Source organism: Eleutherodactylus coqui, chromosome 7 (genome assembly GCF_035609145.1).
Source record: "Eleutherodactylus coqui strain aEleCoq1 chromosome 7, aEleCoq1.hap1, whole genome shotgun sequence".
Classification (NCBI taxonomy): domain Eukaryota; kingdom Metazoa; phylum Chordata; class Amphibia; order Anura; family Eleutherodactylidae; genus Eleutherodactylus; species Eleutherodactylus coqui.
In genome coordinates, this window is record NC_089843.1 from 68,258,586 (window position 1) to 68,286,076 (window position 27,491).

A 27,491-nucleotide genomic window follows, 5' to 3' on the forward strand; every position below is an offset into this window, starting at 1 on the left:
AAATTCATCCAGAAATGTGTAAAAAGTAAAAAAAAAAATATACTCACCTTGTCCCGGCAACCGGAGTTCAGCCGCGGCCGGCCGGCAGTTCTCCTGAACTGCTGTGAGTAGTGTTCAGCAGCCGGGGATTTAAAATCCCTGCCTGCTGAATGAGCTGCCTCTGATTGGTCACAGCCTGACCAATCAGAGGCAACTCTCACTCACCCATTCATGAATTCATGAATGGGTGAGTGAGTGCTGCCTCTGATTGGCTCAGCGCAGGGACCAATCAGGGGCAGCTTTCAGCTCTGTGAGTGAGACAGCTCTGCTAGCTCTCGTGCAGGAGCATGGGAGTGAGGAAACACAGGGTTGAGTGTCGAGCATCATTTGCCCGACAGTTGTCCCGTGTAAATGGACCTTTACAGATTGCTGATCAGCACTCAATGTACTAACTGAAGGGTAGAGGCTGAAGGAGATGTGAAAGGAGCAATTTATTGCTGAGGTTAAGGCATCATTCAGACAAGCGCAAAATACTTGCACTAATCAAAGATAGGACAGGCGACTGCAAAGTTCACATCTAAGGTCCGTGGTGCGAGAAAAGATAGGACCTGACCTATCTTTGGTGCGTGCTTTCCATAGACTCCTATGGGAGCTAGAAAACACGCTCCACGCACCGTGCGAATGGTCAACTTCACAGCTAATTAAAATAACTTGAAATCACCTGTTTAGTGCAGCATAGCCAAGATCTTTTCACGTGCCTATACTGCGCTAAAACAGCGCTCATGTGAATGATGCCTGAGGGTGGAAGTTGGTGGAAAATGATGATTGCTCATTTTATTGGCAAGGGAATGAAAGTTCAGATTGAAGTCTACATCATGTTGACAGTTGTCTTGTCCTGGGGGAAGGAGTGACTGTAAGATGTCCCAATCATACAATAGATCAGAGCAGAGCAGATTCACAATGCTGGAAAGCTTCTCATGTGAATATCCTCTGTCTGAACATTGCACAGCCAGCCCTCACTCTTAGTTATGGACAGCTGGTAATGGGATTGATACTTCAGGCTGAACTTCACCTTTCCCTGGCAATAAAGTGAACATACAGCATCTCCTCTGCCCCTTCCAGTCATTACATTCAGGGCTAAAAAACAATCCATCAATCAGTCTGATTGACAAATTTTACAAGAATCTTAGTCCTCCAGCGTGCAGTATGTTGGAACACACAGCAAAGAAAATGATACTTAATTGCAAAAATACATGTATTTATAAACAAAATCCAAACAAAAGTGTTCTTGGCATGTAAACAATCAGAACGATAACATTAATAAGAGATTATTGGTTGAAATATGTACAAATGCAGTTGACATTTCCAATCAATAGTAGCCAATGAGGTCTTGGTACAGTATTACAAGTTTGAATGCACCAATTATTTTTATATTAAACATTATCATCAACTGGAGAAATAACAAGATACAAAAATTAGCATATGCACAGTGACAGTATCCCAAAGCTACATTTAAATATAGTTGATTCAACACATAACTCTTCCAGAAAAGTTATTTTGCCAATCACACAACTATGTCTGAAAGTTGGTATATGAAAATAATGTTTTTTTTGTGCTAAGCCCTTTGACCAATAGATCTACGCCAGCATAAGTAATGTAGGTTTAATAGAAACAAATGCATAGTACATCGCAAGATAAATCTATTCATAGCATTTATTTCCCAATTAGGAATGCCTAAATTAAAAGAAGTTCATTACATATACAAGCATAATAAACCAATAAAATATTTGAGAAAGGCGCGCATTGATTATGTGTTAGGCAGATAACCAAAACATTGTTTGCATTAGCATTAGATTAAGCCTTGAAATGCATTGCAGAAACAAAGTAATGAAGCGGGCGTAAAAACATCTGCTGCATCTGTACAAAGTGATGCAATCATTCTTTATTTAATTAGTTCGACAGAACGCTTCTAATTTTACAAACCATTATAGTAATTTAATTAATTTGTCATAGCGCAGAGTGGAAAATACATTCTATACATAAATAGCAGTCGCAATTATTAAAGTGCGCTACAATATCCAAGCCGCAATTTATAAAATATTTAGTTTTCATCGCTGAATAATTTACTCCTCGATATTGATTTTTTCGTTTTTTTTTCAAAACATTGTCAAGACAGGTGTTTGATTTCCTGCATTTCTCTTAATGACAAGCGATGTTCCAATTGAGAATAATCTATCTGCATGATCCAAAGAGTTACGGGGTTTTTATGTTGTTTTAATTGGTCTTGCTAGATTTTGCCTACTCTCATTTGGATGTGGCGGCCCCGGAAACAAATCACGGTTTAATTTTTTGTTTTTCTTGTATAATGAAATAATTCTAATTAATTGTAATACTATAAATTACTGACAGTATGGGAAGTAGTAAAATAAGACAAGGCGAAATTGAGCTGCCAGTCGGAATGAGGAATTGAATAAGCATCGCTTGAATATATTTCGAGAATCAGATTACAATGGAAGAAATAGATTCAGCAAAAGGTCCTTCGAGGTATAAAAATAATAGGAGGAGGAAACTGGTACAAAAATATATTGATAAACGGAGCTAAGGAAGAGACTTTGGGGAAATCATAGAAAAAGAAGGAATTGGGACCAAAATGTATCTGGTTATTACATGTGATAAATGTTCCCAGTTGTGTTACTTCTGGCTCCGGATGCGAGATGAAATCTATGCACTGTGTTAATGATCATCATATGTAGTGGGTATACACTAAGGAGGTGCAACCTTTCATTTGTAGATTTATTTAAAAGGCATTTGCCCTGGAGTCAGTGAGTGGATGTGTTTTGGATTCAAATTGCTTTATAGTACTATGCTGAGTTATTACAGCCCGGCGCTACTATGTCATCCTCAGAATATATTCAGACCAAATCAAACCTCGCAATGCCGTCTGCTCAAGTAATCCAACAAAATCTGTCCAGGGATGAAACAACTTGATTTCTACTGCAACCTCTGAGTCCTGGATATATTTATTCCAATAGTTAATGTCGAAGTGCTTCTTTTTTTAATTTTAATTAGTTAAATAACTACGGGAAAAGTGTCTTATAGTCAGTTACAGCAGATATATTCGAATGCATTTCCAAGATAACGTCAAAAACATCTCAAGTTAGAAACAAATATTTGTTTTGAAGGCATCATGAGCAAGAATGGCTGTAGGGAAGAAGCAGACGTATGCTTTAATTAGTGGTTCCATTTATTGGCACGTCATTGCTGTGCCATATGTGCCAGGCATTCGACATCCTGTATACTGTTAACATACTTCTGTTCAGTTCCGTATAGTCTATGTCTACCTTTCATAGTAATCTGTATTTTTTTTTATCATGGACATTGTGTGCTGAGTCATTTCTTATATTTTTATAGCAGTTGGAGCTAGTGCAGGCCTTTGTTTAGAAGGCACCTTGTGTGGACTTTGTTTTTGTGCCCCTGCCCCAATTAGGAAAAAACAATATATATTGCACTGATAAGCAGTCTGTCTATATTCTGCTTGTGCAAAAAGCAACAAAATAATAGCATATCCACACCAGAATAGATAATTGAATACCAGAACTAAGCTGATAACGTAAATATAGAACCAGAACAATGCTCATAACATAAATACAGCTGCAGAACTAAGCAATTGTGTTGTGGCAGTGCCGATAAGCTGATAGTGGCACCCTGGAACATCAGAGGGGAGGAAACAGGGCCAGGAAGAGGATAATGTATGTTGCTCCAAAGATGCTTTTGTACATTGAATAAGGTCATCTAGTTGGGTGAACTTAAGGGGTGTGATCACCACTACAAGCTGGCTGCTAGCGCCCTCTAGGAGTGCATAAGTTAAGTGTAGCTAAGGTATAAAAATTCTTAAAAATTCTTGAATAGGCAAAAAGTTTAGTGATAAAAGTCCAACAAAGGCCCTCACTAGGGAAAGCTTAGATAGTATTCAGACAGAATTTTATCATTTAAAAGAGTTGACACTAAGAACAAATGGCCCATATCTAAGAACGTTATATAGGCTCCTTGATTTCCACCTGGTAATTTGACGGTACATGTGGTAGAGGTGTAGCAGCCTCCAATACAACACTAGTATAGCATGACTACACTATTTGCATACGGCACTGCTCATTCACTTAGGGCCCATTTACACTGAAAGATGATCGCTCAAATGACAGTTTGAGTGACAATTTTTAGCGATCATCTTTGGATAAACTTTTAAGTAGCTAATTAGTTACTTAAGAGTTAAATGCAGGCAGAGCGGAACATTGCTGACAGCTCAGAGAACAGCAGCTGCTTTGTATATGCAAACAGCTGTTTTGTTCTCAAAGCTGTCAGCTGGTATCCCGCTGAGCTGACTAGGGGTAGTTTCCATCTTATCATTGCTGCTCAGGTTTGAAGTTGCTAGGTCAATTCTATTGTAGCAGTCATGACGTTACCCATGGCCACTCCGCTCTACGTTTGCACCAAAGAAGAGCAGTGTTCAGTGATCTGTTTTTTGTGGTCTGAAGGTGTAACAGGGACCGAAATCCATCAAAAACATTCAGCATAATTCAGGAGCAATATTTTTCCACAACGGGGTGTCTATGAATGGATTGAGAAATTCAAAAATGGTCCCACAAGTGTAATATATGAAGAAGAAACTGGACATCCTTCCACAGTCACAACGAACGGCAACATTGAGTGCATACATGACGTGGTTCTGTGAGACAGACTACTGACTATTGATAAAGTGGCAAATCGTCTGCAAATTGGTCATGGCTCTGCCTATGAAATCATTCCTAATAAACTTAGCTTTCAGAAAGTTTGTGCAAGATAGATCCTGAAACATCTCTGCATGAACAAACAAGTTTGGATATATGCCAACCACATTTGGATCCCTATAATATTGAAGGTGACATCTTCTTGGTCAGATGGTAATGAAACATGGGATCCATTATTATGAGCCAGAAAGTAAGTGGCAGAGTATAGCATGGAAACATTTACAATCGCCTACTAGGAAAAAGTCAAAAGCCAACCATTAACAGGAAAATCAATGCTTAAATTTTTTTAGGACTCACAAGGCCGAGTACCGGGACAGTATCACAATAGGGACTCAACAATAAACAGTTCTTGTCACAGGGAAATGCTTATTGACAGGTTGAAGCCTGCAACTCAAAGTTATTGTGTTTTTGCATGACAATGCCCGTCCATATACCGCTGCCCACACAGTTGAAACCCTCCTGAAACCCAAGTTTGAGGTATCGGCTTGCTTTCTATATAGTAGCAATTTTGCCCCTTCAGACTATCATCTGTTTGGTCCACTCAAGGTGACATTAAGAGGTCGTCATTTGACTTCAGACCAAGAACTAACAGAAGCTTGGTGCCCAACCAAAAAGTTTTTTTCTTAGGACAAAAAGAAGCTTGTGCAGTGATAGAAGAAGTACCTTAAAAATCAAAGGGACTATTTGAAAAATGTTATTAGAAGTTTTCCACTCTTACTTAAAATTTATAGCTGTATTGTGGATATTTATTTACTCACCTTTGTATAATATTCTAGTTTTTCAATTACACTTACCCCACCAGACCATCCAAAAAAAGCATATACTTATTTAAGCGAAGGAAAGTTCTCGTACTTGGCTTCTCTTCGGTTCAACCATAACAGGCATTGACTTGTATACACAATATCCAACATGGACGCACAACATGAGCTAAATAAGCATTACTAGTATCCTGTTAAGGAAGCAAAACAGCAAATAAAACACTTTGCCTGGCCCCAGATGACTATATCTCCACGTCTTGCCTCCTGGAGTTGGTAACAGGACGAGACACATTTCAATCAGGCTGGAAGAAGGTGGCATAAAGGAAATCGAATAATCTTGTTATGAAAAAGCAGTTCTAGAAATCTAGCATAAGGAAATGTGTCTGCAATCAGAGGAGCTGTTATTTATGTAGCGATGCGGTAACAGCCAGGAGGTAGCATTGTATTTTTTAATTATATACGGCAGTGCCTGCATGGTCGTGATCACACGACATCATACATCAGCAAACCGTTGTAATATTCCCCTTCTATCATTGTCACATGCCTTAGACAAGAGAGAATGAAAAGGCTTTATTGTGAACGACTGCATAAATAGGACATCCACTCTTTACAAAGGTTTCAGTGACACTATAGTCCTGAAATTGGCAGAGGTCTTCAATCAAGGTTTTTCTTCAGATTTTCGGCCATCTTTACTGAGAAATTTGACATTCATTATCTTGTGAAAGGGAGAAGACGCAACAATGAATATGAATTGGCATCATGTCCAAATTCTTAACTTGGCATCACGTCCAACCTCTTAACTCTGAAAGAAAGACACTGGAAACGTTGTTTGAGAATATTTGATCATTAGCCTAAGGCTTTTTTGAGGTAGATCATGAGCACCACTTAGAAGAAGCTTGTCTTGGAGGTTTATTAATTACATGACAAATTTGAATGTAGTGATTGAAACTTTGTTCATTGCTAACCATTAGTCAGGGGATCTGTTGAGATCAGGCTAGTGCACTGACAAGGATAGCATTTTAGGTTCTGTTCATCTCTCTTTTTTTAGGCACCGTGAAGGTACGGTATACAGTATGTCTGGAGTATTTCCTGATTAAATGCTCTTATATGTTCAGAGGCCCCCATGCCCAGCCAAAAATGTGTCCTTTTGGTATATGTTGGGCTGGAATAGGTCAACATACCTTTTTTTTTTACTTGTAGGAAAAGTACAATGCACCACACTTTTTTATGCAGTAGCAATGTATTCCAAAAGTATTTCCACTGCAGAGTACAGATTTCATTTCCATAACATAAACATTATTCAGAAATACATAAAAGAATGTGTTTCGAGGAATAAAGCTCCCTTCATCAAGTATACAGAATCAATAAACCACAGTGCAAGGAACCCTTCCATTTATAAACAATAATGGTATCAAAAATGCCCTTTGAGCATTTCCGGGAGATCTCAGTAGAAACATGTAGACGTTGATAAAAACATAAGTAAATTAAATAAGATAATTCAATAGAAGAAAATAAAGATCTGGCTATTATACAACCTTTAGTGCTGTTTGTGGTCCGCTTGTATTACTGAGATCACTCGGAAGGATCACAGAGCGTTTTTTTGTGCTATTACTGTTAACAAATGTCGTGGTTTCTTTCATTGATCCTGTATACTTGATGAAGGGGGTCTCATTCCCTGAAACATGTTGTTTTACTGAGTTCTGAATAGATTTTCTGTTATGGAGATGGAATCTATACCCTTCATGTGAACTACTTTTGGAATATATTACTTCTTTCTATGGCACGAGGTTGGCACTTTTGGTTTTCAGGATGTTTCTCTAGGCAGTAGTTCCCAGACTGTTCTTTACTAGTGTTGTACCTATCTCTGAAAAGGTGAGCCTTATACATCATGGGCCATTGTTCCATTCCCAATCTGTATATATTTGCCCTGGGTGGCACTGTTCTTTTCTTTCTTCTTATATGAGCCATGGCTTGGAGTTTCTATTCAGTTTCTATACAGTACTGCACAGCCCTTTTTTGCATTTGGAGTCGATGGCTGCCATATGCCACTATATGCAATTCAGTATTATGCATCAGAGCCATATGTCGGAGGCATAAGTCAGGGGGATACTCAATGCATATACCTCTGATGTGCCTATAAAAAGAGATTTGCACCGGACCTTTAGCCTGTTGCTTTTTAGGTTGCATACAGATGTCCTTAAATTTTGTTCAAGTGATTATATAGATGTCCTTAAATTCTGTTCTATAATGGACCAGGAAAACAAAAATAAGGGAGTGCCGGATGTTACCATGTGGCGGTTGCTGGTCCTCCCGAGGCGGCGGTGTGCTGGGTCCCGCGGGCGGGCCGCTTCCCCCCGGCTTGTTGTCCAGCTGCCGGGGGTGCGGGTGCCTGGCCGACGTGGGCGGCATGGTGCTGGTGGCGTGTGGCACCGTGCGCGCACACCTGTGTGTGCAGCTGCCGTGCATGAGCTCCCTTTTGGTTTTGCTCTGTTGGGAGTGGGCTGTCTCCCTCTGTCTGCCCCTGGGCGGAGGCTTTTGTTTAAAGGTCGGGGAGAGACTTGTAATCACTGCCAGTTATTAGTTTCCCTTAGTGTGCTAGCTAGTCTGCCTCTGTTGGTCTCCTGCTTCTGTCATCTTGTCTGCTATACTTTGGTATTATCCGCCAGGTTTTTCCATCTGCCTCAGTTCTGCCTATTGTGTTGTTGGTTATTTACATCTGCCTTTTCTGTCAGTATTCTTCCCTCTCCATCCAGGTACACCAGCGTCCCCTTTTTCGGTCCCTAGTCAGAGTAGGGACCCCCGCCCAGTTGCCCGCCTGGGGTTAGCCAGGAGTGGAGGCAAGTAGGCAGGGACAGGGGTTGTGGGTGAGATCTAAGACACCTGGGCTGGTGTATCTAGCGTAGTATACCGTAACACCGGATTCATCAAATGATGGACACCCATGATGTCTGTCAAAACACTATGATTATAATGAGTTCTTTCGGTTTTCTGTTGTGGTGCCTGGTCCATTTTTGGAGTAAATAGTGTAGCATTTTCTCCAGCATTTATGATGGAACCTTGCACAGACTGTCTTAAAGAGATCCTGTCAGCTACTTGGAGCCCCATATGTTAAGCTTATAGGCTCAAAATAGCTGACTCACTGAGTCCGGGGATGTAAACTTTAGTGTTGCCTTCACCACCATACAAGTGATGTGCACTAACTAATCCTCCCATTCTAAACAAATTGCGGCATGACCTATTTCTTTGTGGGCCTCACAGAAACATCACTAGTGACGTGCTGGCTCTGCTCTGGACATGTGCCAGACGGCACATAGCAGAGCGGGGAGACGCCGGGAGCAGGGGAGACGCAGTGGTCACTGCAGGGGCACGGTGCGCATCCCGCTGCGAGAATCCTTGCAACGGGATCCAATCCGGCCACCTGCAGGAGGCCTAAGTCAGATTTCCAGCACCTAGAAGTAACAATGAAGGATTTTATTGAATTAAAGCAATAAAAATTGCTTACAGAAAGATATTCCAAGATATATCCCTTTCCATGATATAATTTATCTGTTAGATTGGGTTGACTGTGCTAGGTTTGGTAAGCCTAAACACTTTCTACGGTGTGTCGCTCATCAATCTGATCAGTTGCACACATCAAAATGGTAAAGTACATTCACAGTGCAGTTATATAAACATTATAAACGTATAAGTGTATATTACAAAACATTAGAAAAGTACAAAGGACTTTCTCGTGGTGCCATACCATAATCAAAGCATCTGACATCCTCTGCAGTCTTCTTCATGTTCCTTTTTGGGTGTCTTCCTCTCACAGCACTGTAAGTATAAGACATCATTTATCTAAAGTCACTTGTAGATATGAACTCATTGTACCTATATTTTGTACCCCCTAGGGTGACAGAAAGGGGGGAAGAAAGTCAGATATAGATGCAGGGATTAACCATGTTGTGGTTGTCGCTTCTGGGTCACTGCATCTAGGATGGGCCACAGGACTGCCCACCTCCAGCAAAGTTGGCTCCATCACTCTACACTCTGTAGACAGCTCGGTCATACATTATACCACATTGGTACAACATCCATGGTAATAACTGTTAGCAGAACTCACATGGACTTTAACACTCCCAGTGCCTATTCGCAGAAGCCAGAGTTGCAGGGTCTGTTGGTCTTGCTCGGGGGAAAGATAAAGCCCACCACACTAGAGAAATCTCTGCAGGCTTTCTTAATGAGCATTCAGCTACTTGGCCACCAGTAGACAACGATATTAGAAGACACAGGAGGAGTCGTGCAGCACAGCTCTATCCTTACAGGAACAACAAGAAGAAGTCTGGTCCTCCACTCAGAAGGCTGATGGTACCTTATGCGCCTGACCTTCGCCCCACCGATCGCTCTTGTGCTTTCACACAGGAGCGATTGTCATTCAGAAAAATGGAGGTGGAATGTTTGCCTATTTACAAAGGCCGATAGTCACTTGGTTTTAGGTGAGCTATTTCTTGGACAGTTCTGTGTCGGTGACTGGTGATAGGGATGACTACTGCCTAAACTTGCTGTTATCAGTGATTATTTGGGCAATAACCTTCATTCTTGACAGTCTCAAATCTTTTTATAAACTCCTCGTCTTGCGAGAACAGACCCGTGTAGCTCACGCCTTCTCTCTCTCACAAAATCTTAAAATTAAGGTAACCGTTACACAACAAATCAGCCATACTGAATAGAGTGGAGGTTCATCACTTTATGTACCTGCCTAAAAATACAAGTCCTAGTAGACCGCCTCTACACATAGGTAAATCCGGCTGAGATACCTCTTTAAAAACCCTCCTAACACAAGTGAATAATCCACTCCGATAATAACTATCTGATTGAATAATATAAGCTATTTCCAGCATTGTATCACTAACCCTATAATCAAATTGAACTTTGTAAGAACGATGGAGAAGAATTCATATTTTGCATACAGCTCGGCTCTCTAATGTTAAATTGCTATAATCACAGTTTAGATAGAAATCAGCAGCTTCTTGTTAAAACTTGTATCATCCATCTGCTGGGACAATAACAATGGCTTTCTGCATTGAATCTCTTTCACAGACAAGACTATCAGGTCGCTTCTTATTACTTAACGCTGCAACTCAAGACACTGGAAAGAATTTCCAGCCAGTTTTTTAGGTTAGTCTGTTTAATCTTCCTGAGCAGGAAATAATAGGGCGATATAATCTAATCAGCAAAGCCATTCTTAAGCTATTGAAGTATCTCTGACCAGTCCCTAGATGCGTGCGGTGCTCATCAGCGTGAGCCTTGTTTGTGCCTCACATTTCAAGGGACAGTGGCTCTTTACTGGAATTATTTCTGCTCTCCCTCCTATTTTATGTTGACGGCAAAAAAAAAAAAAACCCTCATGCTAGCGCCGAATTTCAGCAAAAAAATATATGTAGGTAATACAGAAACACAGCTTGCCTTGTTGCTGATGCTGTGAATAGACTCATGATGGCTGGCTGAAAAGAACATTATTAATGGGACGCACGGAGGCTTCATGCGTCAGCATGTGCAATTCTCATATCACCTCTCTCCACAAAATCCATTACAGATCAAAACATAAGAGATAGCGTGCGAGCAAGAGGTATCTATTAGAAGTGATCATGGAGTGGAAAAATAAAATCTGACCATCCTTACGCCGTAGAAATCTTTCACTGACAGATAATCTATGTATCCAGAACCTGCCCCTTTGCGCCTCTAATTAGAGCAATGACTATTGGTATAGTCGGAAGTAGTAGGCAGCCTTTTAGTATGTGTGGCATGCTATTGTGCTTCACAGAAATAATGAATATAAGAATAAAGTAATTGCTTTTTTTCCCCCCTGAGAAATAGCGCCACTCTTGTCCGTTGGTCATTTTTGGTATTGCAACTTTGTCCCATTTAAAAAAAAAAGGGCTAAGCTGTAATAGAAGACACAACCATACTTAGGCCGGGCTCATACAGCCATAATTGGAAACCTTTTATAGCTGTGAGCCCAACCGTAACCCTGCATACCGTATGGCGGCGGAATTGTACTATAAGTGACCGCATACTCATGCAGGTGGTCATGTGCAGTACACCAGTTTTTTTTGTTTGTTTCTATGTACCACGCTGTTGCTTAGCAATGATGCATATACCCACCGCTCATATGCAATGTAATAGTGTATGGGCTGCAGGAATATACACGACCATAGAGAACAATGGGCTCTATGTTGCGTATATTCGTGGTAAAATAGAACACGCTTGTGGATTACGTTAATGTGATTGGAACTGCATAAGGCAATGCAATTGATTGCCTGCAAGCTATTGTGTATCATCTGGGTGGACAGAGCTTGGGGAATACGCAAATCAAATCCGGTCGTGTGAGACCAGCCTTAAGGGGGATGTCCAAGACAGCCCTATGATAATACTTTTTCATAGAAGCCATTAAGTAGGGAGTTAATACAATTACCCAGTTTTTTATATAGTCTTTTTTAATTCCAAAGTAGAGTTAACCTTTAAAATCTCACCCTCAAGATGGTACCTGATAAGTATCATACAGGGGCTACACTGCATGAAAGTGGCTGCAGTACACATAGGAGACCCTTAGAGTATGATAGGAAATCAAATGATGAAAAAATGTGTTTTTATAGAAGTGTCCCTTTAAAAATTAATTTTGGGGTATACATTGAATACACTTGCCTTTCCCGATTGGAGCTTTCTGAAGTTTTCCGTTGATCAGTTTCAGTGTGAATAGACATTGGAATCGAAAAATCACACATTCTGAACAAGGTATGGTCATCTGTGTGAGACTAACTGGGGTTAGTATTTCAAAAACTGCCAAACTTGTAGAGTTTTCTTGTGCTGAGGTTTTTGGAAATGGACTGAGAATGTCCGGATTGAAAAAAACATCTAGTGAAAGGGGATCCCATAAACAACTTTTTGACAAAAAGTGTCAAAAGAGGACGTCAAGAATTGTTCTGATGAACAGGTGGTGCATTGTCAATCAAATTACAGCCGAATACAATGCTGGTGCTCCAATTAAAGTGTCCAAACACACAACTAGTCATTCCTTAGCACAGATGGGACATAATAGCGGACAATCAGTTCAAGTGTTATTGCGATCTTGAAGAAACAGAAAGGCAAAACTCTAGTGGGCAAAAAAAGCACAAAAACCAGATCACTAAACAATGCCTGGTCAGAAAAATGCAGTTTCCTGTTGAACGATGATGAGGAGAGATACAGAATCTGGAGCAAGCTGCATGAATTGTTGAGCCCTTCTTGACAGGTATTCAGAGCATGTAAATACCTTCATCTAAACTACATAATTCTGCGGATGGCATAAAACCCTGTTCCTCCTCAATAAATAATGTAAATAAAAAAAGGCTGTAAATGCACAATAATTTAACATGGAACATATTTAAAAGAAACATATCAATATAAACTTGGGATCATATTTGGAAACTAAACCTTTTCAACTGATGTCTGCTGTTTATAACAGCAGTGAGCCAACATTGTGTTATCAAGTAGTGTCACATTAGATTAACATGATCCCACCTGCTGAGACTTAGTGACAGCAAATGTGTTCTTCAGAAAACACTGAGCCTGTCACTGAGTATTGTGCTGCCAGATTGGGAGTCTTCTATTTCGGGAGATGAAGTAGAAGATACGAGAATTCTAAAGAAGAAGAGTTTGAAAGCAGTTCAATAATAACAGAGCACTAATGGTACTTCAAGCCCAGGTTAATAAAACTATCTCTATCTATCTATCTATCTATCTATCTATCTATCTATCTATCTATCTATCTATCTATCTATCTATCTATCTATCTATCTATCTATCTATCTATCTATCTATCTCATATCTATCTATCTATCTCAAATCTATCTATCTATCTACCTATCTACCTATCTATCTATCTATCTTATCTATCTATCTCTCATTATCTATCTATCTATCTATCTATCTATCTATCTATCTATCTATCTATCTATCTATCTCATATCTATCTATCTATCTATCTGTATCATATCTATCTATCTATCTATCTATCTATCTATCTATCTATCTATCTATCTATCTATCTATCTATCTTATCTATCTCAAATCTATCTATCTCTATCTCATATCTATTTATCTATCTTATATCTATCTAACGTGTTTCCCCCCAAATTAGACGCTGTCATATTTCCACTTTTGCCTCAAAAGAGGCACAGTGTTTTATTTTCGAGGGGGGCTTGTACTCACCTGGTCTGTGGCGTCCTGATGCCTCATGATGGTCTCTGGCAGGCACTGCAGCAAGCTGCAGTGTCCTCCGCACTGACATATCCATTTCTTTCTGGTAAAGGGGGCTTTGAATACCCCACCTCCAGCGAAGCGAGTGCGGTGATTGGATCGAGCGCCAGCCAATCACAGCAGGCGCCCAATGAGCCAATCACAGCCATTCAGTGATGTAATTCACTGAATGGCTGTGAATGATCACGTGAGCTGCTCTGGCCAATCAGAACACAAGTATTGTACATTGATAGTCTACCACTACCAATGCATGATGATATTTAAGTAGTCTGAAGATTGTGTTGGTCATCTTGGTAGCCAAAAAGAACCAGCAGATCTGACGGATATCAGAGAAAAATAAGTGCTGGTAATATACCCCTCCCCCTCTGGTGCCAGGACAAAATTTTGCTTTGAAATCAGAAGGCTGTTTTTATATCGCTATTAACATGTCTCTTCTGAAACTGGTTGACTAATAATTAGTGATGAGCGAGCATACTCGCTAAGGGCAATTGCTCAAGCAAGCATTGCCCTTAGCGAGTACCTGCCCGCTCGAGAGAAAAGGTTCGGGTGCCGGCAGCGGGCAGGGAGCTGCGGGGGAGAGCGGGGAGGAACGGAGGGGAGATCTCTCTCTCCCTCCCCACGCTCCCCACTGCTGACTGCCGCAACTCACCGCTTCCCCACGCCGGCACCCGAACCTTTTCTCTCGAGCGGGCAGGTACTCGCTAAGGGCAATTCTCGCTCGAGCAATTGCCCTTAGCGAGTATGCTCGCTCATCTCTACTAATAATATAAATTTTTATATAACTCCATATAAGTGAAAACATTTTCTTTGCGGTGCTCTTTTTTGATCTACATAGAATAGACTTTGACGAGAAAATTTACAGTTACTTTGTTATTTATCAGACAAACACTTCAATTTTTTTGTTTTTAAAAAGTAGTTGATTCTTACATATAAAATATTTGAATGCAGATGCCTCTGATTTTTCTTTCTTTTTGTCTGTTATATTGCTATTTTTTAAGTAAAATTACATATGTTCAGTCTTAGCACTCCTCATCATTCTTGTCCATCCATTTTCTAGGACTTCAGTTCTGGGATTGCCATTACTGACATCACAATGACAATGGTCACCCTAAAAAATACAGATCGGAAGAATTTTGAGATTGTAACACCTTTTCGGAATTTTTGGTGAGCTCAAAACTATTGTTTTCTAATCTTTCTTCTACAGTATGTGAGTATGCTGTACATTGCTCTAAAATAAATGTAAATATCCCTGTTATATTATTACTAACATAACAGATGTACACTTCTGCTCATTAATTTCAATACACCCCCAGACTTGTTAATTTTTTTCCAAAGGAAGAATGTGATACATGTGTTTTACGCAGAAATGAGTCCACCTGCTGTTTTAGACATTTTTAGCAATCGCATGCATCGTATTTATATATTAATTATAGAAATATTATGAAAACTGTAATTTTTGAAAAAAATAAGGCTAGGAAACCTGTGTAAAAGAAAAACTCTTTTTGTTGCCCATAGCAACCAATCACAGTTCAGTTTTCATTTTTCAAGAGCAGAATGTGAAATGAAAGCTGCATTGTGATTGGCTGTTTTGGGCAACAGAGACCATTTCTCTTTTAGGGCTCCTACCCCCTAGCGATATGTTTTCTTGCAATGTGAGAGCGAGTGAAAATGCAAAATCATAAAGCCAATCATTTTCAATGGTTTCATATTCATTTCAATTTTTTTTAACTCAGACCTTGCAGCGCTAAGAAAAATCTGCGATATCGCTCATTGTTTTCAATAAGGATGAAGGAAACCCTTGCCATAGCTGTTGTAGCTGTAGCAGAAGTCCACCATGTGCTCCTTATGTTTTCAAGGGGGCTGCCACCAGCCACATTGAAAACAATGAACGATGTCGCAGATTTTTCTTAGCGCTGTGAGGCTCGAGTGAAAAAAATCGCAAATGAGTATGAAAGTATTAAAAATCATTGGTTTCATAATTTTGCGTTTTCACTCGCTCTCGCATCTCAAAAAACTCTATCGCTAGTGGGTAGGAGTCCTTACACAGGTTTTTCATTCACCACTGTACACGATAAAATAACTCTAGTTAATATTGCGTAAACTTGTGAAAATGTTTAAAGTGGTCTTTTAAATGGCTCCCAGGAAGGAGTTATCAATCGGAAAGCGATCTGCCATAGTTGCTTTAAGAAATGCAGGGCATAGTTTGTGTCAAATTGCTTCCCTGGAAAAGATATATTTTGGTGGTGTGCCGTGTATGCTCAGGAGATATGCAGAAAAGAAAGGTCTATGGGATCAACCTCAATCTAGAGAACTTCAAGTGATGATGAACAGGAGGACAAGTTTATCAGTGCGTTCCCCCAACAGGACAGATTCAAAACAGCTTGTCAGATCTGTGGTTGTCTGATGGAAACAAGGTAGAAAGGCTTGTCAATCTTGGCCATCAAATGCCGCCTTATAGCCAGTAGCTTGAAGGGATGTATTGGTCCAAAAACCATTGCTTGGGCCCATAAATAAAAATAAGTCTATAAAGTGGGCTAAAAAGCTGGACCACTAGTCAGGAGATGAAGGTTTTTGTCACAGATGTATTGAAGTTTGAATAGTTTGGGTCTTAGAGGCAAATGTTCATTCATTGTGCAACAGGTAAGCACATGTTTCCTGCTTCCGTTCAGCCCACAGTCAAGTATGAAAGACATTCCATTAGGGTCTGGGAATGTTTTAGTGGTGGTGCAATTGGTGACTTACTAAAAATTGAAGAAATGATGGACTCCAAGTGCTACAACATCCTGGTGTGCCATGCTATCCCTTCTATAACATGTTTTTGCTCTTTAGCAAGATGATAGCCCAAAACATAACTTCTGTCTTTGCAACAAGTATGTGTTGAAAAATATATGATGAGTAGAAACAGAGGACAGGCTCTACCACATGCAAAACGAAGGGGGTTTTGGAATTGCTAGACATGTAACACAATGCAAGTGACAAAAGTAGATATGGAAGTGAAGCCTAAGATCTCTGCCTATTCTGCCCTGACTTTACCCACCAATTAAAGTGGAGCACCCGCCCCGATAAGGGTGACCCCACAGCTGGAACCTAAAATGATTCTCTACATGTCCCTAGCAAGGAGCAGAGGGAATATAGAATAGGGCTGGATAGAAAAGACAAATAAAGAATCCAAAGTTACAGTTTTAACTGCAGACAGTTGTAGTCCGAAGTCCAATGTATGTATAAGGAAGTCACTAAAAACAACACTCATAAGCAGAAGGGCAAGAACACCTAACTGCTGAACAAGATCAACACATAAATTTATTACTGGCATCCTCTGCAAAGAGGGGCCGGAATAAATACCCCAAAGCAGCTGCTGATAGGATGACTGAGACAATAGACAACTCAGCTAGCCTATCAGAGGTATTGCAGAATGGGGACATATCTCTCTCAGTGTCCAGCATTAAATGCCACTGCACATGCCCCAACAAGCACATCACGTGGTCTGGTGCTGGAGCCGTGATGTCACACTGGAACCTTTCATGCACCCTATCCTTGTCGACACCCACCCTGGTAGCGGCATCATGACTGTATGTTCACTCAACAGAATGACAACCAATGCCGAAGAATATGGTTGGGCCACTCCAGTGTGCCAATTACAATACATTTGTACTCCTTTCAGAGCATTTAAGGAAATCAAGGTTCAATTCACTTGGATTAGAAAACATGTTTATTTCCCTAAATAAATCCATGTTCATCACAAAGTACAGTAACTTATTTTATTCAATTCCGAAATGTGGGTGGTGTCTGAGCAGTGATGAGCAGTAGTGTATCTACATTGATTTGTATTGGTTTTGTAAGCAGCGCAACACACAAGGTAAAATTTTGAAAGTTTCCATTGATATATTTTCGCTATTTTTCATCACCTGGGTATAATCAGCCCAACTTACACCAATAACATTTGTTTTTGGCATATGTTTTTCAATGTGCATGAGCAGCTTTATTTTCACTATATTAAAGAAAATAGTCAACTAAAACAACTTAGACCTTTAGATAGACTACAATATTTCACTCTGCACCAAACCAAGGATTTTCTAATGTATAACATATAACATAGTACCTTAAATATTTTAGTTTTACAACAGAGTCAGAAAGAGAGAAGCAAGAGTGGATTGAAGCATTGCAGCAATCAATAGCAGAGACTGTTGTTGATTATGAAGTAGCTGAAAAGATTTGGTTCAATGAATCGAACAGGAGTTGTGCAGATTGCCGAGCTCCAAATCCTGACTGGGCATCCATCAACCTTGGTGTTGTCATCTGCAAGGACTGTGCAGGTAAATGAATACTATGATTTTGTGCTTTAGCATAGCTCTTAGTTCATTGCTTATTATGAAGTACATTGTCTCCTCTCCTTCATTCCTCTTCTGCTAGAAGACTGAGAAATAAAAGACAATGCAAGAACATGTATTAAGGAAGTTACAGTCACAGTCCTAACATAAGAGCTGAATCTCCTCAGCAGGCAGTGCAAAAAATTGGATTGAAGTATAACTAATAACGCAGAGCCTCCATTTCTTAGGCCATTTTTATTCACCCATAGCCTAAGCTTTGAATAATGTATACTCATTTACAAAAATGATCTCAGATAGAAATGTCAGATTGCTGCATAACTTGACATGCAGTTATGTCTCAGGCAGATATGTAAATGATTACAGTTGTGGTCTGATTAGACATTGGGTCTTGCCACTGGAGGCGATAATAGTGATTCTCCCATTGTCCTATAAGAAGGCTCTCAGGCTGTGTAGTATACCTCTTGTTGAGAGATCGTTGACTTCTAGATAGGCCTCCACAACACAAAGACAGCGTACCTAGTTACAGACTTTTAAAGGAAGCGTATCATTGGAATGAGAGAAGATGGTTGTTTCGACGATTTGCCTGCCATTCAGGCTGTTCTAACTAAGTCGTTAAGAGGTATTAGGAGTAGTGGTTATGTGAGGACATGCACAGAAGGTGCACAGGCTCCAGTTGGCCCAGACAGAAGACCAGTAGATAGGATTGTTTGGTATGTAAACAAGCACAAGTAGATCCAACAATCTAATTTAGTTGTCCACCATTTAGACCCAGGTGGCACCTTCATTACAGAACCCTGTCTCTGTCAAGACCATTTCCAGGAGCTTAGCAGAAGGAAATTTGGGGTAAAGTTTCCTGTTACGTGTCCCTTCATTAACACTCCAACATTGTCGCCTTCATTGGCAGTGGTGTTATGAACAGGAAACCTGGACTGCTATGGAGAGGATCCGTTTTGTCTTTAGCGACGATTCCAGGTTTTGTTTGGGAGCCAATGACGATCGTGTTCGAGTATGTAGGCATTGTGCTGAGTGCTTCAATTCTGCCTTTGCTGTAGAGTGACACACTGCCCCAACTGCTGGTGTGATTATCTGGGCAGCCATCACATACAATAGATGGTCAACCCCTAGTAATGATTGAGGGACACTAACAACTCAGCAATATGTGTCAGAAATCCCGAAGCCACACGTGTTGTCTCTTATGGCAGGACTTACAGCAGGCTTTTTTTTGGCCAGATAATGCTTGCTCACACACAACAAGGGTTTCCCAGCAATGGCTCCCCCAGGTAGCCACACGTTCAGCAGATTTATCACTGATTGACCATTTATGAGGCTCGCTTGGATGCCAGCTTCAGCAGCTTACAAGTATGCATGATCTGGAGGCCCATTTGCAACATATGTGGACAACTGTGCTGCAGGATAACATACAGAGCCCGTATACGTCCATGCCAGGCTTGGATTAACAAAACCGCCAATGAAGCACCGGCTCCAGGCCACGGGTTTCCACATGTTCTTGGAGGCCCCTGGCTGCCTGCTCTTCAGCAGGCTGTGGGAGCACCAAATGTTTGTTCTTACCAGTTTGGCATATCTGGTAAAAAGCAGTTGACGCAATGGTGGTTTAAAAAAACACACGTATACTCACCTTTCTACACAGCTGCCTCAAGCCACTCAAGATCAGTCCTCTGGTTTTTTTTCTTCTTCTAGGATCATCGTGATCATGTGATATGTGGCCAGGGATAGGCTTGTGCCAGTCATGATAAGAAAGGTAGCATTATTAATGGGGGCAGAAAAGATAGCATGGAGACAGAAAAGGTGGCATTATTAATCATGGGGTAGAAAATACGCATAATTAATTAAGGGGGTAGATTTGGCAAAATAATGTTTTCTTGGGGCTAAAGTGGTGACTTTATTCTATTATGGTGTCAGAAAGAATGGCATTATTTATTATGGTGTCAGAAAAGAGACATTATTTATAGGTGAGGCAGAAAAAGAAGCATTATTAGCTATGGGTGAATAAAAGCTAGCATTATTACATATGAGGGCAGTTTACCCACAGGTGCAGAAATGATGGCATTTTTGCCAATGGAGCAGTAAAGGCAGTATTATTAAATATGGGGTCAGAAAAGCCAATGTTATTAATAGGGGCAGAAACAAATAGCACTATTATTTGCAGGGGCAGAAGTGGTGACCTTATCTACTATGGGGTCAGAAAGAGAATTATTATTTATTATGGTGCTAGTAGAGGGGCATTATTTATAAGTATGAGGGCAGTTTACCCACAGGTGCAGAAATGATGGCATTTTTGCCAATGGAGCAGTAAAGGCAGTATTATTAAATATGGGGTCAGAAAAGCCAATGTTATTAATAGGGGCAGAAACAAATAGCACTATTATTTGCAGGGGCAGAAGTGGTGACCTTATCTACTATGGGGTCAGAAAGAGAATTATTATTTATTATGGTGCTAGTAGAGGGGCATTATTTATAAGTAGAGCAGAGAAGGAGGCATTATTAGCTATGGTGGCAGCGTGGGGCCTGATTACTATCTGCGGCGCTATGGATTATGTGAGGTGGGGAAAACATAGAGAGGGTGATGGAAAAGCAAGGAGCCAAAGAGTTCTGTGTGTCAAATTCTAAAAAGACATGTTGTGTCCGCAGGGGATTTTAACTCTTCTCCTGCCCGCGGATCCGCATCCCATAGGGATGCATTGACCACCCGCGGGTAGATAAATACCCGCAGATGGTCAATAAAAGTGATTTTAAAAAAAATGGAGCATGAAAAATTTTGGACCATGCTCCATTTTCGTGCGGGTCTCCCGCGGGCTTCTATTGAAGCCTATGGAAGCCGTCCGGATCCGCGGGAGACAAAAATCGGATTTTACTCACCCGCTCTGGTTCTTCCCTTCGCCGCGGCGCCATCTTCTCTCCGTCGCGGCCGGATCTTTTTTCTTCGGGCCGGCGCATGTGCGGGGCACGTTACCGACGTGCCCTGCGCATCCGCCGGGCCGAAGAAAGAAGATCTGGCCGCGACGCAGAGAAGATGACGCCGCAGCGAAAAGAAGATCCGGAGCGGGCGAGAGGTGAGTTTATTCTTATTTATTCTCATTTTCAGCGCCCATGTCCGCGGGGCAGGAGGGACCCGCTCCGGATTCTCCATGGAGAATCCGGAGCGGGCCTGATTTTCCCCGTGGACATGAGGCCTTAGAGCGTTGCAAGAATAATATATTGCCAATGCTACCATGGGGGAGTCAGGCATAGCATGGGGTGGGAGCTCATCATAATTGACTGCTCCGTACTGTGGGCAGCCTTAATCTGGTCCTGCATATCTCATCATGTACCCTGGCTATAGACGGCCCAACAGGATATTAGAACCTGCTTTGAATTGTACAGTTTTCCATAATAAACTTTGCCTTTTGCTCTAATATTGTAATCACCTACTTATATCGTCATTACATTCAGATGTAGAAAGTTTCATTCGATTCCAGCAGCTCCATCTTGGTGCATTATTTTTTTTGACAATGAGTATATATAAGAAGCAATATCATGCAAAATTGGGCCTTTCTTACAATTAAGTATGGACATTATAAGGCAATTCCAACATTCTCTGTGTTTGCCTCTGTCCATCAAATGATCAAAGTGAATCTGAAAGATTACATCCTAATGAAGTAATATGTGACATCTGCTATATACTCATTATAATTAACCAGGTGATATTTACTCAGGTTAGTCCTTGTCTTATGTATCTTATTCTGACATTTCCATTTATCCTCATTAATCCTGATCACTGTGGTCTTTTCCATATTGGTCAAGCGGATAGCTGTTACCTCTCTTTGACCCTTCTGACATTTATATAATCAATATGTAATCATATAGTTTCCTTGTACCCCTATTGGGTAGCTGTACACCTGCGGTAGGCAGCTTAACAAAGTGCAAGCTATAAGACAAGCTGCCATTATCACAGGCACTTATACACATAAATGGATGTAGCGGTTTTCGTAGATATGTGCAATTAAGAAGAGAATACTGATCACAGAGTGGCAGATATTTTAGTTGACTTGTAATAGGGGTTTTCCGAGATTTAAAATGACTTAAAACAGTATAAAAAAAAGAAAAAACTATACTTACAGATGTAACAAACACTAACTTGACATGTCATGATAACTGAATTACAATATACTACAATGCGCCAGTCATATTAATCATTACTATATCTGTAATTTGTAAGTGACCTCTCTGGTCCTGGAAGTGACAGCGGCGGTCACAAACTGTTCATGGTTTACATGCCTGCTCAGGCAGTCACTGGCTTCAGCGCTCATATGACATTCTTGCACCAGCTAGGTACAGTGATTGGCTGGTTGGTCATGTGAGCGATAATGTCCTGTGACTGCTGCGGTCGTTTCTGGAACTGGACCGGTGTGAACCAAATTGGCAATGTTGGATTGTCGGAGAAGGGCATTTAAAAGGTAAATATAGTTTGTTTTTTGTTTTATTTTTTATTTTGGGAATATCCCTTTAATCTTAGAAACCTCTTCTAAGCTATGTACACAAGAAAGGAGTAGACTGTAATGAAATCAACAATTAAAATCCATAACATGTATGCAAGTTTTTAATTTGGGAACACCTCTTTACACAGTATAGTAGAGAGCTGCTTACATTCAGCCAATCACATTCGGGGGCGTCACCCCCCCTGTCAATCTTGACTCCACCAGGACTTCCTGGTGGCATCAAGATACAATAATACCCACAAAGAGCTTGTCCGAAGGAGTATCATGTAGCATGATCTAGCTGACTGTGGCTTCCACTACCTGTGGCCTTGGGGACCAGACCAGTCTTATATGCATAGTTAAAGGGGTTGTCTCGCGAAAGCAAGTGGGGTTATGCACTTCTGTATGACCATATTAATGCACTTTGTAATATACATCGTGCATTAAATATGAGCCATACAGAAGTTATTCACTTACCTTCCCTGCGCTGGCGTCCCCGTCTCCATGGCTCCGTCTAATTTCAGCGTCTAATCTCCCGATTAGACGCGCTTGCGCAGAAGGGTCTTTTCCCTTCGGCTCGGCCCGGCAGCAGCGGCGTTCTGGCTCCGCCCCCTTGTACGCGTCATCGCGTAGCTCCGCCCCATCACGTGTGTCGATTCCAGCCAATCAGGGAGGCTGGAATCGGCACACGTGATGGGCGGAGCTACGCAATGACGCGTAGAAGGGGGCGGAGCCAGAACGCCGCTGCTGCCAAACCGAGCCGAAGGCAGAAAACCCTTCTGCGCAAGCGCGTCTAATCGGGCGATTAGACGCTAAAATTAGACGGAGCCATGGAGACAGGGACGCCAGCGCAGGGAAGGTAAGTGAATAACTTCTGTATGGCTCACATTTAATGCACGATGTATATTATAAAGTGCATTAATATGGCCATACAGAAGTGCATAACCCCACTTGCTTTCGCGAGACAACCCCTTTAATGAGGATGCATCATGCTTTGTCAATTAATACATTTTGCTTGAATTTGTGGTTTTACTCTATATTGTGTGTTAAACTTGTAGATGCTGAGTCACAAGTCACACTCTGCATCATTTACTTTTAGTTAGAGATTCTGAATTTCACATAAAACAGCAATTTACAGCTACAAGAACTGTCACCGTGTAGAATTTGTAAGCAGAAACAGATGCTTTGGCTGATTAGTGTGTTGGTGGAAGATCCTGTAAGCGACTTGTACTGCCGAGAACTTCATGGAACAATGAGGTGTTGATATTTTTAAATAGTCACTGAATTGGGAATGTTTCCTTAGAAGATACTTTGCAATATTTTACTTTTTAAATTAGGTTTTAATATAATAATAATCTTTACTTATATAGAGCCAATATATTCTGCAGCGCTTGCAAGACAGGGGGAACAGAAACAAAACCACGGTTACATGAAGTAATCAATTGATGGAGACAGTAGGGGTGAGGGTCCTGCTCCAATGAGCTTACATACTACAGATAATGGGGTGATACAGAAGGTAAAGGGGCTGGAGATGTGCGCGGTATGGCAAGGTGGAGAGTGAGGGATGCTATATACATAGACAATGGTCAAATTGAGCCTGGCTGAATCGGGATGACTGCAGGGGGCGGTTGATTGGATTTTACAATTCCAAAATGCTTCATATCACTTCTGTGAAATAAGGATCCTCAGGGGCGTGTTTCATATTCCTCAAAAGATCGCAAGTGTTTCCCAGTGATTTCAAAGGGAAACATCACATCACACTCCCATGCACATTGCACAGCATACAGATACCATGTGATGTCTTTAAAGGTTCCATTGAAAACAATCAGCGAGGCTTCCCACGGGAACGCCCAAAGATAGAACGTGCTCCAATTTTTTTCCTCGCTCATATGAATAAGTCCATTCAAAGGAATGGATTTGATATACATGCAGGTTTTGTGCGTTTCACATCGCACAAAGCTCATGCAAGATTCTCGCCCATGTGGATAGGTCCTCATTATAAAATACTTTGATTTATAAATAAATCGAAGTATAGATTTATGCAATCTATCTCTTGTTTTTAAAATATTTCTCTTTTTCCAGACTTTATAGGCAACTTCATATGGACATATTTGCACACGCAATGTGTAGATAATAGAACTCATTGGCTAAAAGGAGTTGTTGGGTTCATTCTCATTTCCCATTTTTTTTGCACATAAAGTTCTCTCGTGCACAAAAAAAAAATTGAACGTGCTCTATTTTCTGTGCATTTGCGCACTAGAGAGTCCCGTAGAAGTCTATGAGAGGTGCATAAATGTGCACACAATGCTCAATGGGATGCATGAAATACAGCGCAAAACCACAGGACCTCATCAGGCTAATTAGCCTTTTAAATCATGGCGGGTGTCCTGCGCCTGTGTGAATATGCCCTGCGAGCACAAAGAGTACAGTTAAATGCACCGAGACGTGCACAAAAGCACCTCATTCATGGCACAAATTTGCTGCACCGAAACCTGTGCAACTGTGCACACAAGCTGCTCCTAGGGCTTAATCATATTAGCGCATCTGCAGGTGCAAAATATCTATGTACATTGCACAGAGAATAAAAGCCATTCTCTTTAATGGGTTCATTCTCACTTTTGCTTTTGCACGCCAAAAAAACGTAATATGCTCTATTTTTGTGCAAATGTGCTCACCTAAGGCACCATAGGAGTGGCTGCAACACAGACAAGTTTCCCTTGACAGTACTGCCAAGTCCCCAGAACTCCAATTTGGTGCAGCACAAGTGGTATGCTAATTAAGTGCAAACTATCCGATGAGCAGTTCACATTCCAATACAAGTCCGGCCCTCTTTCCTCTTGTTCAGCCAAAACCCATGTACCTTGACTAGTGGTAGATGTCTCCAGCTCTGGAAACATCATGCATTCTGGTCACTAGGCATGGGCTTATTCTAGAAGTGCGGCATACGAACGCTGTCTTGTACGCTGGAGATGTCAATCATTAGTCCAGAGGTAGAGTTTTGGCTGAACCAGAAGTGAGAGAGCCTGCCAAGCCCTAGTCTGTGAACCGCCCATGAAAAGGTTCATACTTAATTAGCGTATCATGTATGTTGGACAGAATCAGAGGTTTGGGGGCCTTGTCAGCACTGTGAAGAGAATTGAAGGCATAGATAGAGATCTCTTCATGGCCCCTATGATTAACATTTGTTTATGGGGGAAAAGTTACTGACAAATTTTCCTTAACTTCTAATATCCTAGTAGAGTATTTGAAAATGGGTTTTCTATACCAGAGAACAACTTAAAGGGAATGTACCTTTATTTTTTTTTTACTAATTAAGCCAATATTGTGAATCAATTTTTCCCATCGGTTTTTATTTTCTAATTGTAGATTGTTTATTCTATTGTCTGTCCATAACTATGGGGGAGAGAGCAGCCATCTTGCCATTTTTTGCAGAGAGATACTTTACAGCAACATTATAGGCAATTCACACAATGGACAGGAGCTGACATATTGACTTTTAGGGGAGGCTGCTCTAGGCAGGCACTTTGACATATGTAAAGGTCATAGTGTAGGGAGGGGGAGGAGGTAAGATGTGACCATCACCTCTTCTGAATGGTGGCTGCTGTGTTGTCTAAATATTGGTGTTACCTTTCAATCCTGTCTGTGATAATTGCTGAAAAGTTCTCTTTACAAAACGGGAAGTATCAGATTATTTTTAGGTTTAGTGATCAGTGTGAAAATGTCAGGATTTTACTTTTGTTTTTAATTTAGATTTTGACATTGAAAATAAAGAACACAGAAAATTGTGAAAGTATTTGAACAAAAACAGGATTTATACAATAGATCATTTTCTGATGACACATTCTCTTTAAAAAAATCATCTTATATCTTTTCCAATAGAGATCCTTAAATCCAAAACACTTGGGGGCATAAGTCTTCCGGACTTCGAAACCTATAGGATTGCCTCACTCTTGAACCGTCTGGTTGACCTGACCCACCAATCGAATCCCAAACTTTGGCTGGAGCTGGAACTTCTTTCCCTACAGGACAATCAGAAATATTCACTGTGGCCCACCCCATATAACAAAGTCAAACCCAAAGAGATTCAAAATCCTTCACCCAACTAATCTTCAACATCTGGCACAAATCCAATAAAAAGCAAAAACTCATACCTTGGATAAGCTATTTTACCCCACTCCTGCCGCTAATCCCCAACAAATTTAGAGCACTCAAACAAAAAATTAAGCAAGATACCATTCTGTCATCACTGCAATCACGTAGTCTCATAATTAATGATTTGGTACCCCAGAACTTTTGTTTCTTGAACTCTCTGGGTGAGACCGGTTTCAAAGACGTAGACTTATGCGTCATCAGGGACACAATTAAGATTCACTCTCCAAATATTGTTGGTACAGAGCAGAATTTATTATTCCACAAACTATTTTGGACCCCCCATCCTGTTAAAAATGCAATATCCAAAATATACAGAGCTCTGACTCAGAATGTTCAACAACTCGCCTATATCCACCGTTGGGAGACTGATTTGAATACCACGTTTACTGCAGATGAGAGAAAAACAATTTTACTTTTAGTTCCATGAACTAAACTGCAAAATTGTATCTAGGTGGTACAAAACCCCAGTCTTTCTCAACAAGATGGATCCAGATCATTACCCCCTCTGTTGGAGATGCTCAAACCATACAGGCTCGTATACTCATATTTGGATCTCATGCCCGCTGTTAAAACCATTCCAGGAGGAAGTACAAAGAATACTTTGCCCTATTTTTAAAACTAACATTACTCTGTCCCTGGAGATTATCCTCCGAGACCTGGATGCATCGGGCTCCTTAATTAAGAAAGATTCAATATTTCCATCCCTCATAAATGCAGCTGAAATCTGGATCCACAGAC

At 40.8% G+C, this 27,491-nt stretch overlaps 1 protein-coding gene across 1 annotated transcript in view; it reads left to right on the top strand.

Annotated features, from left to right (window-relative positions):
- The window catches only part of ARAP2 (ArfGAP with RhoGAP domain, ankyrin repeat and PH domain 2), a 260,994-nt gene that overhangs the window by 79,945 nt on the left and 153,558 nt on the right, over positions 1-27,491 (top strand). The window contains 2 exon segments of the mRNA XM_066573206.1: positions 14,856-14,962; positions 17,912-18,111. Coding sequence (XP_066429303.1) covers positions 14,856-14,962; positions 17,912-18,111 — 307 coding nt within the window.